Source organism: Lissotriton vulgaris, unplaced genomic scaffold, assembly GCF_964263255.1.
Source record: "Lissotriton vulgaris unplaced genomic scaffold, aLisVul1.2 SCAFFOLD_1311, whole genome shotgun sequence".
NCBI lineage: Eukaryota > Metazoa > Chordata > Amphibia > Caudata > Salamandridae > Lissotriton > Lissotriton vulgaris.
Window position 1 is genome coordinate 519,288 of NW_028245490.1, and position 13,941 is coordinate 533,228.

At 46.6% G+C, this 13,941-nt stretch overlaps 1 protein-coding gene across 6 annotated transcripts in view; it reads left to right on the top strand.

The window, feature by feature from the left end:
• OPA1 (OPA1 mitochondrial dynamin like GTPase) overlaps positions 1–13,941 on the top strand; it is a 298,318-nt gene that overhangs the window by 210,457 nt on the left and 73,920 nt on the right. For all 6 annotated transcript variants that reach the window (XM_086949083.1, XM_086949085.1, XM_086949084.1 and 3 more), the window contains one exon: positions 4,446–4,586. In XM_086949083.1, coding sequence (XP_086805209.1) covers positions 4,446–4,586 — 141 coding nt within the window. The remainder of the gene's footprint in view (positions 1–4,445; positions 4,587–13,941) is intronic.

Here is a 13,941-nt window from a genome sequence, read left to right on the forward strand (position 1 = left end):
GCAGGAAGCGCAGGCCCTTTTGGTCTAACGGGACATGCACAGGGTTCTGGCCTCAGAAGTAGGAGTTGGACGTTCTCCTGCTTCTTCCTGGAGCTGAAGGAGGACCAAGGCCTTCGTCCTATTTTAGATCTCCGCCCATTCAATGCCTTTATGCGGAAAGAGAACTTCAAGATGCTAGCAATAGCTCGATTCTGTCTGCCTTGGAGACTGGAGGGTGGCATTGGACCCGCAGGATGCTTATTCCATACCCCCGTCCTGCAGACCCTTGGGTCTGTCTGCAGCTCACAGTGGACCAGGAACGTTTTTATTCCCAGTTTTTTTATTATATAATGACAGATTCATTAAATAGTCCATTTGTATTCTTCATAACATATCGTAAAGTCAATTGAAATGGTGAGTGGTATGAGGTAGTCGCTGGTCCAAGAAGAGAATATTAAGATGAATCTGCAGAGAACAGAAATACAACTGGCACTGTACCTGAAATTTGCAGTACAATTGAGCCCTGATATCCTTTTCAAGGGACGAAATGAATCGGACGGGCTCACCATGTACCTACGATACATTGTGAAAGAGTATATAATGAACCAGTCATCTGGGAGATGTTAAAACACTGAATATTAAATATTTTAAGATCATTATCAACAGACTTTTCTTCAAATATTGTAATTACACGTAATGCACAGATAGTAGGAGTTAATCAGATATTTTAGTGCGTTTCCCCTTTTTATGTTTAGCTAATTTCCGGCGTTCTTTGCTCTTCCTCCAACCTCCAAAGAGGAAGAGCGGCTCCATCTTCGAACCCCAAGAGAGCGCTTTGTTTTTACAATGATCGCACCAAAGAAGCAGTGGATGATCAGCTCTTTGTGGGGTTTTCAATTCAAATAGGGGCAAGGCGTTGCGGAAGCGGAGTATCCCTCGATGGCTTGTGCTCGGCCTCATGATTTGCGACGCACTAGGATAGAAGCAGCCTTTGGATGGCCTACGGGCTTATTCCACCAGAACCAAAGCTGCTACAACTGCCTGGCACATGGAGAACTTGTTCTGTAGAATTATCACGCATCTACATGGGTGTTGGTACATGTGTTTGCGAAGCACTTATTAACAGCCAGGTCCATCCAGATGGGCAATTTCTCTGTTCGGTCCTACAGGGCTATTTGGTATGAGCCTGATCAGTCCCTGCACTGGGGTAGGTGCTGCTGCAGTCGTATCTATTCACAAGGTGACCAATCTGCGGTAAGGAGTATCCCTTAAAAGAACAAGGTACTTGCCTTCGGTAACACTCTTGATGGTGATTACTGAATCCGCGGATTACGGACCAACCCTCCCAATTTGGCGTTCTGTAAACTGGACTTTTTGCCATCTAATTAATTAGATTAATCGCCACTTGTCATCTTTCATAAATATGAAGTTAACACACATTACCCTTTTGCAGGAGATTGTGAATGGACTGAAGGCAACATTTTCACAAAACCAGTGAAAGGCACACAGCCCGAAGTACTGTATATCGTATTGTGGTTGGTGTTGAAGTGTTCTCCTCGATGCAGGCGGGAGTACACCTTTAGAAATGGGAACGTGCAGGCCTGCGGATGAGTCCAACACACCTGTCACCTCATCCTCTCCAGGATCATGTGGTGGTTGAGAGCGCCCTACAGAGAGGTCTACAGCATCAAAAGTAGTGGATCACCAGTGCCTACTACAATCAGTAGCTTAGTAAGGACATCCTGAATAGCGGTTTCTGTGCACCTATTGGCCCGTACCCTTGACTGCCAATCTCCCATCTCTCAAAATGGCTGGCTAGTTGCGGTTTTCTCAACAATTTTGGTACATTGGAAATAGGCTCATAGCGGGCGGGTTCATTGTGGGCCAGTCAAGTTTTTCTGGTCAATAGTGTGAACCAAGACCTGGCCTGTCTTAACCACATGGCTGCTGCAGGGATTTTTGCCCTGTGCTGCAGATTCTGCATTCCCATTGTTCATGACGAGCTCAGCTCGTCATCAGCACAGCTCCACTGTGCCTCATGACGAGCTGAGCTCGTCATGAGCATGGAAAGGGTTAAGGAAACGGTTTGCGAGTTGAACCGGGAAGGGATCCAGCAGTTCCGCAGACTCTTTAAATATTGTTGGCTGAATTCATCAGGGTATTAAGTGATGACCGTGCTGCCATGTCCTGAAAGTCGTTCATCTTTCACAATGTCTCGAAAGTTAAATAGTTCACCTCCCGGTGCAGCATTCTTATTTGTCTCCTTTTGTCTTTCACCAGGATTATTAGCACACGTTTTAAACTATCCCTGATCTTATTGATTTCATCCTCCGAGTGAGTGTGGAAATGTTGCCGCCATGCTCCTCAGCTGTTTACTGCTGTACCATATTGTACAAGGGTTCAAATGTTCTGAAGTCTTCCTAAGAACTCCCAAGTCAAGTTACTGCTATCGCATTGTTTCCGAGAAGAACTTCTTTTCCTCCTCCAGGATCGCAGTTTTGTATTTTCTTCAGTTTGCCTGTAAAGCTACTCTTGATTCATCAGATTGCGCCTTCTGCCACTTTCATAGTTCAATCCTAATTACAGATTTGATTTTCTTAAGATCAGGGGTGAACCACTTCTTTAAATGTTTACTTGGTACTTTTGTTTCCTCATTTTTACAGCATAGGTATTGAGCTAAGACTCCATAATTTTATTAAAAGGGTGAACCATCTCGAAGGGATTAGCGGGCAGAGATCAGGATGGAAGCCCAGCTTAGATTGTTGGGTGTGGCTAGCTATAGATGGGCTCACTGCAGACCCTAGTTGTTAATTTCATTTTTATATATACTCTGTCTGGTGGAATGGACTACTTCACATTGCCAAAAAATCAAACAGCCTGGTACCAGCTCTCTTCTCAAGAAAGTGAAAGTTTCTTCCCGGAAGTGTCTTCGGAACTGCTGTTCAAGCGCTTGTACTCTTGCAACCCAGATGGTGGTCATGCTGTACTTCATGGCCTCCAAGACTATGCACAGGCTCCTCATAAGAACATCCTACACGCCACGGGACTAATCATCCATGATCTGAAGAAATATCATGACATCACTCCCATCCTAATGGAACTCCATTGGGTGCCTCTGCTGACAGCACCATCTTCAAAACAAGCGACATCATTTACAAAGCCATCAGAAGCAGCAACTCTGCTTATCTAGCGGGCAAGCTCCCCACCTCTGTTGGTTCTTGACTCAACGTGCAGCCAGGGCACCGTCAGACAGCAGATTAGCTAGATTTGTGCTATAGTAATACGACATACTTACACACATACATACATACATACACACATACATAAACACACACATACACACATAAATGCAAGTGCCTGCAAGACCCCCAGCTCCTCATGGTTATCGATGGAGGCTCTCTTATCAGCTAATCAGTTTCCCTATATCGCACGCCTCCTATTGGCGTGTATCTTTATGGTCTCAGTCTGCAGGATGACAGTAGAGATTGGGTAAGAGGAGCTACACATCCAGTCTACACATACACGAGGTTTGGCACCGCATTATCTGCATCTGAAACCACATGAAGTGTGATGATGCTGACACTCGAGTCCGATGGTTCCCGTGCTCTTCCTGCCACATCGCTGGCAGGTCACAGTCCTTACAAATGCATCACTGAATAGTTTGGATGCTCACACAGGCCCACCTTTGATCAAAGGACTAAGAACTACTGTGGTGAAGCAAACACGTGTGTGTGTGTGAATATGACATGATGTATTGCTTGTTGTTCATCAGGACCTCCGGTCTACTAAACTATTTTATAAATGTGATATCTATGATGCATGTATTTTAAAATTCAATTCTGGATAAGAATAAGCACCTTATAAACATATTTCTCCAACACTGATCTCTTGTATATATTTCCATAAAGCCAATGTACGCCCCAAAGGTAGGTTATGTTGCAAGCGCCATGTACTCTGACTACTTCAAAGTCTGTGTCTGCAGTGAGCTTGTGCTAGAACAGGGAGGGACGTGTGTCACAACAAGCTCCTCTGAGTTTACAATCTCTCTCTCTCTCTCTGGCATAACTTCGATAATGACTTGTAATGCTTTTCATGTTTGTTACTGGTGCTTGTGTTCGGGGTGGTTGGAGTGGGGCCTAAGGAAGGTCCAAATAGCCTGTGCATTTAAGAAAATAAAATTTCTGGAAAAGTAGTTTTAAAAGTAAGTTGCTTATTTTTCACAATCTTTCAATTTTATATATATAAAAAAATGACCTCCTGAAGCAGTGGACTGCAGGCTTCAAGCAATACATAGTATATAGAGGAGCCGCTCAAAGCTGTATTAGATGGGTAACTTCCTCTGCATTTCATGCCTCTTTGAATGTTTTTTCAGTGTATAATCTTACAAACAGGTGCTCATTACGGTCATTTAAAGCTGAGTTTAGTAAGGAAATGTTAATGTTTTCAATTTCGGACTTTTTCTGAAGGCCACACGTAGCGAAACTAAGGCAGAGCTGGAGAAGATGATAAAAGTTAACGAAGACCATCCCGCCTACCTCGCCAGTGACGAAGTTACGACGGTCCGGAAAAATCTGGAGGCCCGGGGAGTAGAGGTGGACCCAGTGCTGGTGAGAAGTGAAGGAATGCACCCATGTGCCATGTTGTAGAATACTTGGAGACTCTCTAATGAGATGTGCACACCCCCAGGCTCAATGCAGCCTACTTAAGAGACTCTTAAGTTCTGTCTGCCGTCGTTGGGCCTGGATTCAGCCTCTCATGAGGTGTGGACATCCCCAGGCTCAATGCAGCCTACTTAAGAGACTCTTAAGTTCTGTCTGCTGTCCTTGGGATTGGATTTATCCTCTCATGAGGTGTGGACATCCCCAGGCTCAATGCAGCCTACTTAAGAGACTCTTAAGTTCTGTCTGCCGTCGTTGGGCCTGGATTCAGCCTCTCATGAGGTGTGGACATCCCTAGGCTCAATGCAGTCTACTTAAGAGACTCTTATAAGTTCTGTCTGCTGTCCTTGAGATTGGATTCAGCCTTTCATGAGGTGTGGACATCCCCAGGCTCAATGCAGCCTACTTAAGAGACTCTCATAAGTTCTGTCTGCATCCTTGGGCTTGGATTCAGCCTCTCATGAGGTGTGGACATCCCAGGCTCAATGCAGCCTAATTAAGAGACTCTCATAAGTTCTGTCTGCATCCTTGGGCCTGCATACAGCCTCTCTCATGAGATGTGCACACCCCAGGCTCAGCGCAGCCTACTTAAGAGACTCTCATAAGTTCTGTCTGCATCCTTGGGCCTGCATACAGCCTCTCTCATGAGATGTGCACACCCCAGGCTCAATGCAGCCTACTTAAGAGACTCTCATACGTTCTGGCTGCCGTCCTACATTATGACCTTCTCTATGATATACCTCCATATTCATAAGGTCACATACAGGGGGTATGGGAGAACCATTCAGGGATCCTGTTCCTTGGGGCACTTACGACACAGATCCAATGACTCCTAATGACCGAGATCTCTGTCCAGCTTGCCCCTCCCCTCCTGGCGATTCTAGGGTTTATTAGCAGTTAATTGCTGGGGCAGCTACTTATCGTGGCGTCCAATTGCATAAATAGTCTCTAGAAACAAACTTCCTTTTTGATGCACTGTCATCCACTCACAAAAACACACCGTTTTTGCCCATGTTTCCCTGCATGCTACGTCACGCTGATTACCTATTTGAAGAGCCAGTACGTGCCCATGTAATTCCCCACGAGTAGATAAAAAGTGTTCGAGGCATGTGGGCCTCTGAATTCATATCTGTGCATAGATCGCCGCCTAGTGTTGGGTCCGGATGATTGCACATTGTTGTCCTGGAAGAGTTTTCGAAGTATCATGAGATAGGTGGCTCCTCCCCCGGACTACAGTGCGCATGGGCATCCTCAGATTGTTTTTTTCCGCCATTGGGTTGGGATGTACTTTTCTTTGCTCAAGTTCGAAAACTTTTCTAAAGGCCTTCAGGGTCGTCGGTATTGTTTCGATCGGTGTAGAGTTCTTGTTCCAGTTGTTCTTGAGCAGGACGTCGAAGAGAGCCGCGTGGCCTTTTCGACACCGGAGGCCCAATCGTCGATGGAACGGAGCCCGTTCAAACAATGCCCCCTTTGTAACTCTAAGTACCCGCACATCGATGTACACCCGGTGTGCAACAAGTGCTTATCACCAGAGCACAATGAGGACAACTGTCTAGCTTGTGCTCGATTCAGGTCGAAGAAGACGCTTAGCATCCGACGCGCAGCGAGGCAAACTATGTCAAAGCCAGCGCCCGACCCGGTGAATATCTTCGACGAAGAGGACGATGAGGTCGTCGAGACTGAGGATCCAGAACAGCAGTCGGATCCCGGTTCGGAGCATGACTCCAACTATTATGAAGACGAAGAAGAGAACGTCAAAGATTAAAACGTCGTCGAGGTAAGGGACGACGTATCTCCCATTGGAGCCGTTGATGACGACTCGAGCGATGAACCAGGCCCAACAGTGGGTACGGGGCCCGAAACAAACACTGAAAGACTTCCAAGGGCTCAGGTCGAGGCATCGCCAGAAGGCCTTAGCCAAGATCATTCTATAGCCCCGCATCAAGGCCCGGCTAAGAATATATCACATGAGCCATCGGTCCAACTACTTAAAACGAAACCGAAAGCCATCGAGTCAAAAACGAAACCGAAACTGCTGAAAACAGTCTTCGGATCGAAGAGCTCGAACCCATCGGAGTCGACGAAGAAAAAAGGTGTCGACGACCCTGCGGGGTCAAAAGTAAAGAGTGTCGAACCGAAGATCGGTGCGCTAAAGTCCACCATTAAAGCCAAGCACGTCGAACCGACGAGGTCGACGGACAGCGACACAAACAAGGGACTAGAGTCTCAGAAGGTTCTCGATCCGAAGCAACGAGTCGCAAGGCCACAGCTCGTCAAAGGCCTCGAGTCGAAATCCAAAAGCGCCTCGAAAGACCACGTCGAGTCGAGGCAGAAGAGCGCGTCTACGACGCAACAAGCACCGAAGTAGACGCAGGGCCAAAACTTATTGGCGAAAAGGCAATGTCGGTCGGACCTACATCGACGCCGGCCCCAAAGAAGGTCAGTCTGTCTAAAGACACTATGCCAGCGATAAAATTCGGACTGCCCCCGACTGCACGCCCTAATGCGCTCGATCCGAAACCTGGGGTCGAAACACCCAAAAAGGTGTCAATGGGAAAAAGGAGTCATCCTCTAGAAGAGGACGTTATGTACCAAGAGCCTTCATATGATGACCAATCGAAGCTACATATCGACTCCGAATCTGGTAGACTTACTATTTATCAAAGGAAGATCAGGTCGGAAAATCCTCTGGAATCATACAAAATTCCACTCAAGAAGAAAAGGGATTCTTCAACATCGCCTGTCCTTTTTGAGACTGTGAGGTACCATGGCCAGGCCACTTATGCATACTCACCCTCACCCACTAATGAGGATATGGGGTATGACGATGATGAACAATATAATTACCCTGTGGACACGGATCAGGATGACCAGACTCAAGCCTGGACAGACCCTGCTGACCAAGGGGAGTCAGACTATTCCTGATACTCCTTCTTATCCTGTTAAAACTTCGCCAACAGAAGATACAGCTGCGTTCAACGCTTTAATTGAAAGGGCAGCACAAAATCATGATGTGGACATGCATGCTGACCCAGTTGAAGAGGACTTCCTGTTTGACACTTTCTCCACTTCAGAGAAATCTGTTAAAACGTTGCCAATGCTAAAAGGTGTCCTTAAACACGCAGGAGACATTTTCAAGGAAACCACTAGAGCAAGGGTTATTAACCCCAGAATTGAAAGAAAATAGAGACCGGCGCCTGTGGACCCTACATATATTAAGGGACAGCTGCGATTAGACTCTTTGGTGGTATCAAATGCTCGTAAGCGCGCCAACTCACAAACTACGGGTGATGCTCCTCCTCCAGACAAGGAATCTAAAGTATGAGAAGCTTCTGGGAAAAGGGTGGCTGCTCAAGCAGCTAATATCTGGAGAATTTCTAAAACGCAGGCCCTATTAGCCAGATACGATAGGGCGCATTATGACACACTAGAGCAACTGCTACAACATTTGCAAGATGCTTACAAGGAGGGAGCAGCAATGCTAATCCAGAAGGGGAAACTCATATCCAACGCATCCATTAAATGTGCGCTAGACGCAGCAGACACCGCAGCCAGGGCCATCAACACAAGTGTCATGCGCAGGAGACATGCTTGGTTGCGCATCTCTGGGTTCAAACCTGAGATTCAAACCACATTATTAAATCAGCCTGTGAACCCTGATTTTTTATTTGGTCCTGATGTGGACACGATCTTAGAAAAGATTAAAAAAGACACAGAGACAGCCAAGTCTATGGGTGCCTTGCAGTCACAACAATTCAGAGGAGGTTCCTTTCGTCGCTCCAGTAACAGAGGAGCTACACGAGGCCAGGCATCCCAGCAGATTCCATACAATAAAGGGAGCACGCAGACCACCTATAATAAAAACAATAGAGGTGGATACCGTGGCAACAGCAGCAAAGGCAGAGGACGAGGGAATAACAACACCAGATCCTCCGCCAATACTAAACAGTGACGCCTTGTCACTGCCCCGGACCATGTAACACTGGTCGGGGGCGATTACAACAGTTCCTGCCAGTCTGGGAGAGCATTAGCACAGACAGGTGGGTGAGACAACTTATTCAGTACGGCTATTGTCTAGAGCTCACTTCCACTCCACCCAATATACCCCCAAGACACCGTCCTATGTCCGCAGAGCACATAGACTTATTGCAGCAAGAAGTTATCAGCATGCTGCAAAAAGGGGCCATATAACTCGTCCACATACAGGAACAGGGTACAGGGGTATACTCGCTGTACTTCTTCATCCCCAAAAAGGACGGGTCTCTCAGGCCAATACTGGATCTCAGGCCCCTAAACCAATACATCTTGTCAAAACATTTTCACATGCTCACTTTACAACAGGTTCTGCCATTGCTCACTCAGGGAGATTTCCTCGCAACACTAGACCTAAAAGACGCGTACTTCCACATACCAATACATCCTGCACACAGGAAGTATCTCAGGTTTACCATACAACATCAGCACTACCAGTTCAAGGTACTACCTTTCGGGGTGACAACAGCCCCCAGGGTGTTTACCAAGTGCCTAGCAACAGTAGCGGCGCACCTGAGGAGAAACCATGTCCACGTCTACCCCTATCTGGACGACTGGCTCATCCAAACAGTCAGTCCAGCAATGCGCCAGCCACATGTCTCGCACTATTCACCTCCTGCACGGCCTCGGATTCTCATTAAACTACGCAAAGTCTCATCTCCAACCTGCTCATGTACAACAGTACCTAGGAGCGACGATAGACACTCTGGCAGCAAATGCACAGCCAAACTCTGCAAGAATCAACAGCATTCAATTACTGATTCAGAGATTCAGACCCCAACACTCGCTCCCAGCACGGGTGTTCATGCAGTTGATAGGCATGATGGCCTCCTGCATCTTCATAGTCCCTCACGCGAGACTACACATGCGTCCGCTTCAGGAGTGCTTAGCACGGCAGTGGAACCAGGCTCAAGGACAATTAAAAGACCTAGTGTTGGTGACCGGTCGCGCATACAACTCTCTGCATTGGTGGAACCCACAAAACCTTTGCAGGGGACGACCGCTCCAAGAGCCTGTACCACAAATGGTGCTGACGACGGACGCATCTCTCCTGGGCTGGGGAGCGCATGTCCTCCATTACACAGTGCAGGGACTATGGACGACACAGCAAAAGAAGATGCACATCAACCTGCTGGAACTGATGGCAATCTTCATGGCAATGAAGGCGTTCAAGGTACATTTTTTGCAACAAAGTCTTGTTGATCCGGACGGACAACATGACTGCCATGTACTAAATACAGAAGCAGGGAGGGACACACTCTCCACAGTTGTCACATCTAGCTCAGAGCATGTGGAAGTGGGCCATTCAGAGGAACATATTCCTCATGGCGGAACACCTCCCAGGCAGGGACAACCAGATAGCGGATCTGCTCAGCAGACACAGACACCAGATGCACGAGCGGGAGATACATCCCTCAGTGCTACAACCGTACTTCCAGCAGTGGGGTCACCCAGAGATAGACCTGTTCGCCACAAGGGAAAACTCAAAATGCCAAAGCTTCGCCGCCAGGTTTCCACATCCGCAGTCTCAGGGCAATGCGATATGGATGAACGGGTCAGGCAGGTTTGCGTACGCTTTTCCCCCAGCCCCACTCATACCACTAGTGGCACGCAAACTGCGACAACACTCCATGACACTCATCCTAGTTGCTCCAACGTGGGCGAGGCAACCGTGGTACACCACACATCCTAGAACTTTCCGTGATGCCACATCAAAGGCTGCGATTAACACCCGGTCTTTTAACACAGAGCCATGGAGACATTCAGCACCCAGATCCGCAACAGTTGAACCTTGCGATCTGGCTCCTGAAGTCATAGAGTTTGGTTACCTGAACTTGCCTCCTGACTGTATGAATATTATCAAAGAGGCAAGAAGACCTACAACCAGAGCATGCTATGCGGTGAAGTGGAGACCATTTGTCATCTATTGTACCAATAATGACATAAATCCGCTAGATGCATCTACTCAAAACATCATATGTTACCTGTTACATTTACACAGATGCAATCTCGCCTACAGTTCCATACGTATACATTTAGCTGCGGTGGCAGCTTATCTTCAGAACAGGCAACACCTGTACCTGCTATTAAAGCTTTTATGGAGGGACTCAAACGAGTGATTCCTCCAAGACACCCACCTTCACCTGTCTGGAACCTGAACGTGGTTCTAACCAGGCTGATGGGACCACCTTTTGAACCTCTACACTCGTGTGAGATACAATTCCTAACGTGGAAAGTGGCTTTTTTTAGTTGCGATTACATCCCTTAGAAGAGTTAGTGAGCTACAAGTCCTAACCATTCAGGAGCCATTCATACAAATTCATGCAAATAGGGTAGTGCTACATACAAACCCTAAATTTATGCCAAAGGTGGCATCCCAGTTTCACATCAATCAGACTATAGAACTGCCAGTGTTCTTCCCAAGTCCAGATTCAGTGGCAGAAAGAGCTCTACATACCCTTGACGTTAAAAGAGCTCTTCTGTACTATATAGACAGGACAAAACTTTTCAGGAAAACTAAGCAACTGTTTGTTGCCTTTTCACCACAGCACAAAGGCAACCCCATTTCAAAATCAGGTATAGCCAGATGGATTGTTAAGTGCATACAAATTTGTTATCAGAAAGCTAAACTCACATTAACAGTTCCCCCCAAGAGCGCATTCAACACGCAAGTTAGGGGCATCCAAGGCTTTCCTGGGAAACATTCCTCTAGAAGACATATGTAGAGCAGCCACATGGACTACCATACATACATTTACCAAACACTACTGCGTAGATGTGCACTCCAAACAGCAAGCAGTTGTAGGACAGGCTGTACTCAAGACTCTTTTTCAGGCTGATGCAGCTGGCACGGGCAACCACCGCTAAGGGGGAGACTGCTATACATTCTATGCACAGATGTGAATTCAGCAGCCCACATGCCTTGAACGGAATATGCTACTTACCAGTATGCATCTGTTCTTGGCATGTAGGGCTGCTGACATTCTTCAACTTTAACAATACTTGGGTGCAATGCTCAACACACAGTTGGGAATAATTTACCCCAATCCCACTCAAATACAACATTTTCAGACACTTCTACCTCAATTCCAGCCCAAAAAAACACTCCCCATTTGGACTGTTATGCGTCTTCTGGATATGGTGGCATCTTGCATTGCCATAGTTCCCCACGCAAGACTACACATGTGCCCACTACAGCAATATCTATCTCGCCAGGGAGCTCAGTCACAGGGTCACCTCCAAGATCGAGTGTTGATAGACCGCCGCAGGCACTGTTGTTTGCAATGGTGGAACTCAAGCAGTCTGTTGAACGGACGGCCTTTCCTGGTCCCTGTGCCCCTCGTCATTCTAACCACAGACGCCTCAGAGACGGGCTGGGAGGCAAATCTACAAGACTTCACAATACAAGGTCTGAGGGATGCCAAACATCAATCTCTACACATCAACTACTTAGAACTTCAGGTAGTTTTCCTAGCACTGAAGGCGTTCCTTCCTTATCTATCCCACAAGGTTGTCCTAGTCCGAACAACCTCCCCTTGCACTTCAGAGCCTCGCCATCACTCCATCACTCCAGCATTTCAGGAAAGACCTCAAGACCTGAATGTTCAACCAATAGGAGAACAAGCAGCATGATCTGACAGCGCCTCGAGACCCTCACGGGTGAAGCAGCCACGCTCTAAAAATCCTGATTGATTGAAAAACAGGTGGGAGATCTGGTCTTCTCTGTTACGCCGCTCTCAGACCATATGGAAGTGGGTTCTTCACTACCACATTCATTTGTTGGTGGAATGTATGCCTGGGAATGACCAATATCTTGCAGGCCTGCTCAGCAGGACGCACCCACAACCCCACGCATGGAAACTCAAGCCACAAGTCCTCCTTCCCTACTTTCAAAAGTGGGAATTTCCCCAGATTGACTCATTCGCCACAAAATGCAAAATGCCCAGACTTCTCCTTCAGGTTACCACACCCACTATCCAAGGCCACTGCGCTATGGATGCGTTGGTTAGGGATGTATGCCTACGCTTTTCTACCTCTTCCTCGCATACCATTTCTGGTTCGGAAACACAGGCAAAGACATCTCTCCATGATTCTCGTAGCTCCCACCTTGACACGTGATCCATGGTTCACAACACTAACAGGGCTATCAGTAGTCCCACATGAGAAGCTCCCCAACAGGCCAGACCTTCTCACTCAGGAGCAAGGACAAATCAGCCACCCAGATCCCAAGATGCTCAACCTAGCGATTTGGCTCCTGAGGTATTAGGGTTTGGTTATTTAAACTTACCAGCAGAATGTGTGGACCTTCTTAAACAAGCAGGCAAACCTTCAACTAGAGCCTGTTATGCTGCAAGTTGGAAACATTTTATTTGCTATTGCCAGCAAAAAAAAAAATACATCAAAGCTACAGTGCAAGACATTATTACTTACTTAAGTCCAATTTAGCATACGCTTCCATTAGGTTGTATCTTGCTGCAGTAGCTTCTTATCTCCAAAATATACTGCATCTATCGCTCTTCAAAATTCTAGTCATTAAAGCTTTTATGAAAGAGCTAAAATGAGTCATTCCGCCTCATGTACTTCCAGCACCTTCTCGGAATAATAACATTGTACTTATTAGGCTCATGGGTCCTCCTTTTGAGCCTCTACACTCGTATCGTGGAAAGAGGCATTTCTAGTTGCCATTACCTCACTCAGGTTTGTGGGTAAGCTCCAGTCACTAATCTTAGAAGAACCTTTCTTTCAAATACATAAAGACAAACTGGTTCTTCGCACTAATCCCAGATTCCTACATAAGATAGTCTCAGTTTCATCTCAATCAATCCATTGAGCTACCTGTTTTTTACCCTAACCCGTATTCTGTAGCAGAAAGAGCTCTTCATACCCTAGATGTTAAAGAACAGTCATGTTCTACATTGATTAAACTAAGACTTTCAAAAAAACAAAGCAACTCTTTACAGCCTTTTCTCCACCTCATAAAGGAAACCCTATAGCCAGATGGATAGTTAAATGCATTCAAACATGCTACATTAAAGCCAAAAGGCCTTTACCTGTTACTCCTAGAGCCACATTACGCGTAAAAAATAAGCGACTATGGCTTTTCTATGTAACTTGGCGTTTGTAAAGCAGTTACATGATCTACCCCCACAAACATTTGCTAAGCACTACTGTATGGATTTTTAGTATGCCAGCAAGCTAATCTTGGTCAGGCTGGGTTAAAGACCCTGTTTCAAACTTTTGTAACTCCAACGCGCAAGAAACTGCTTCTAAA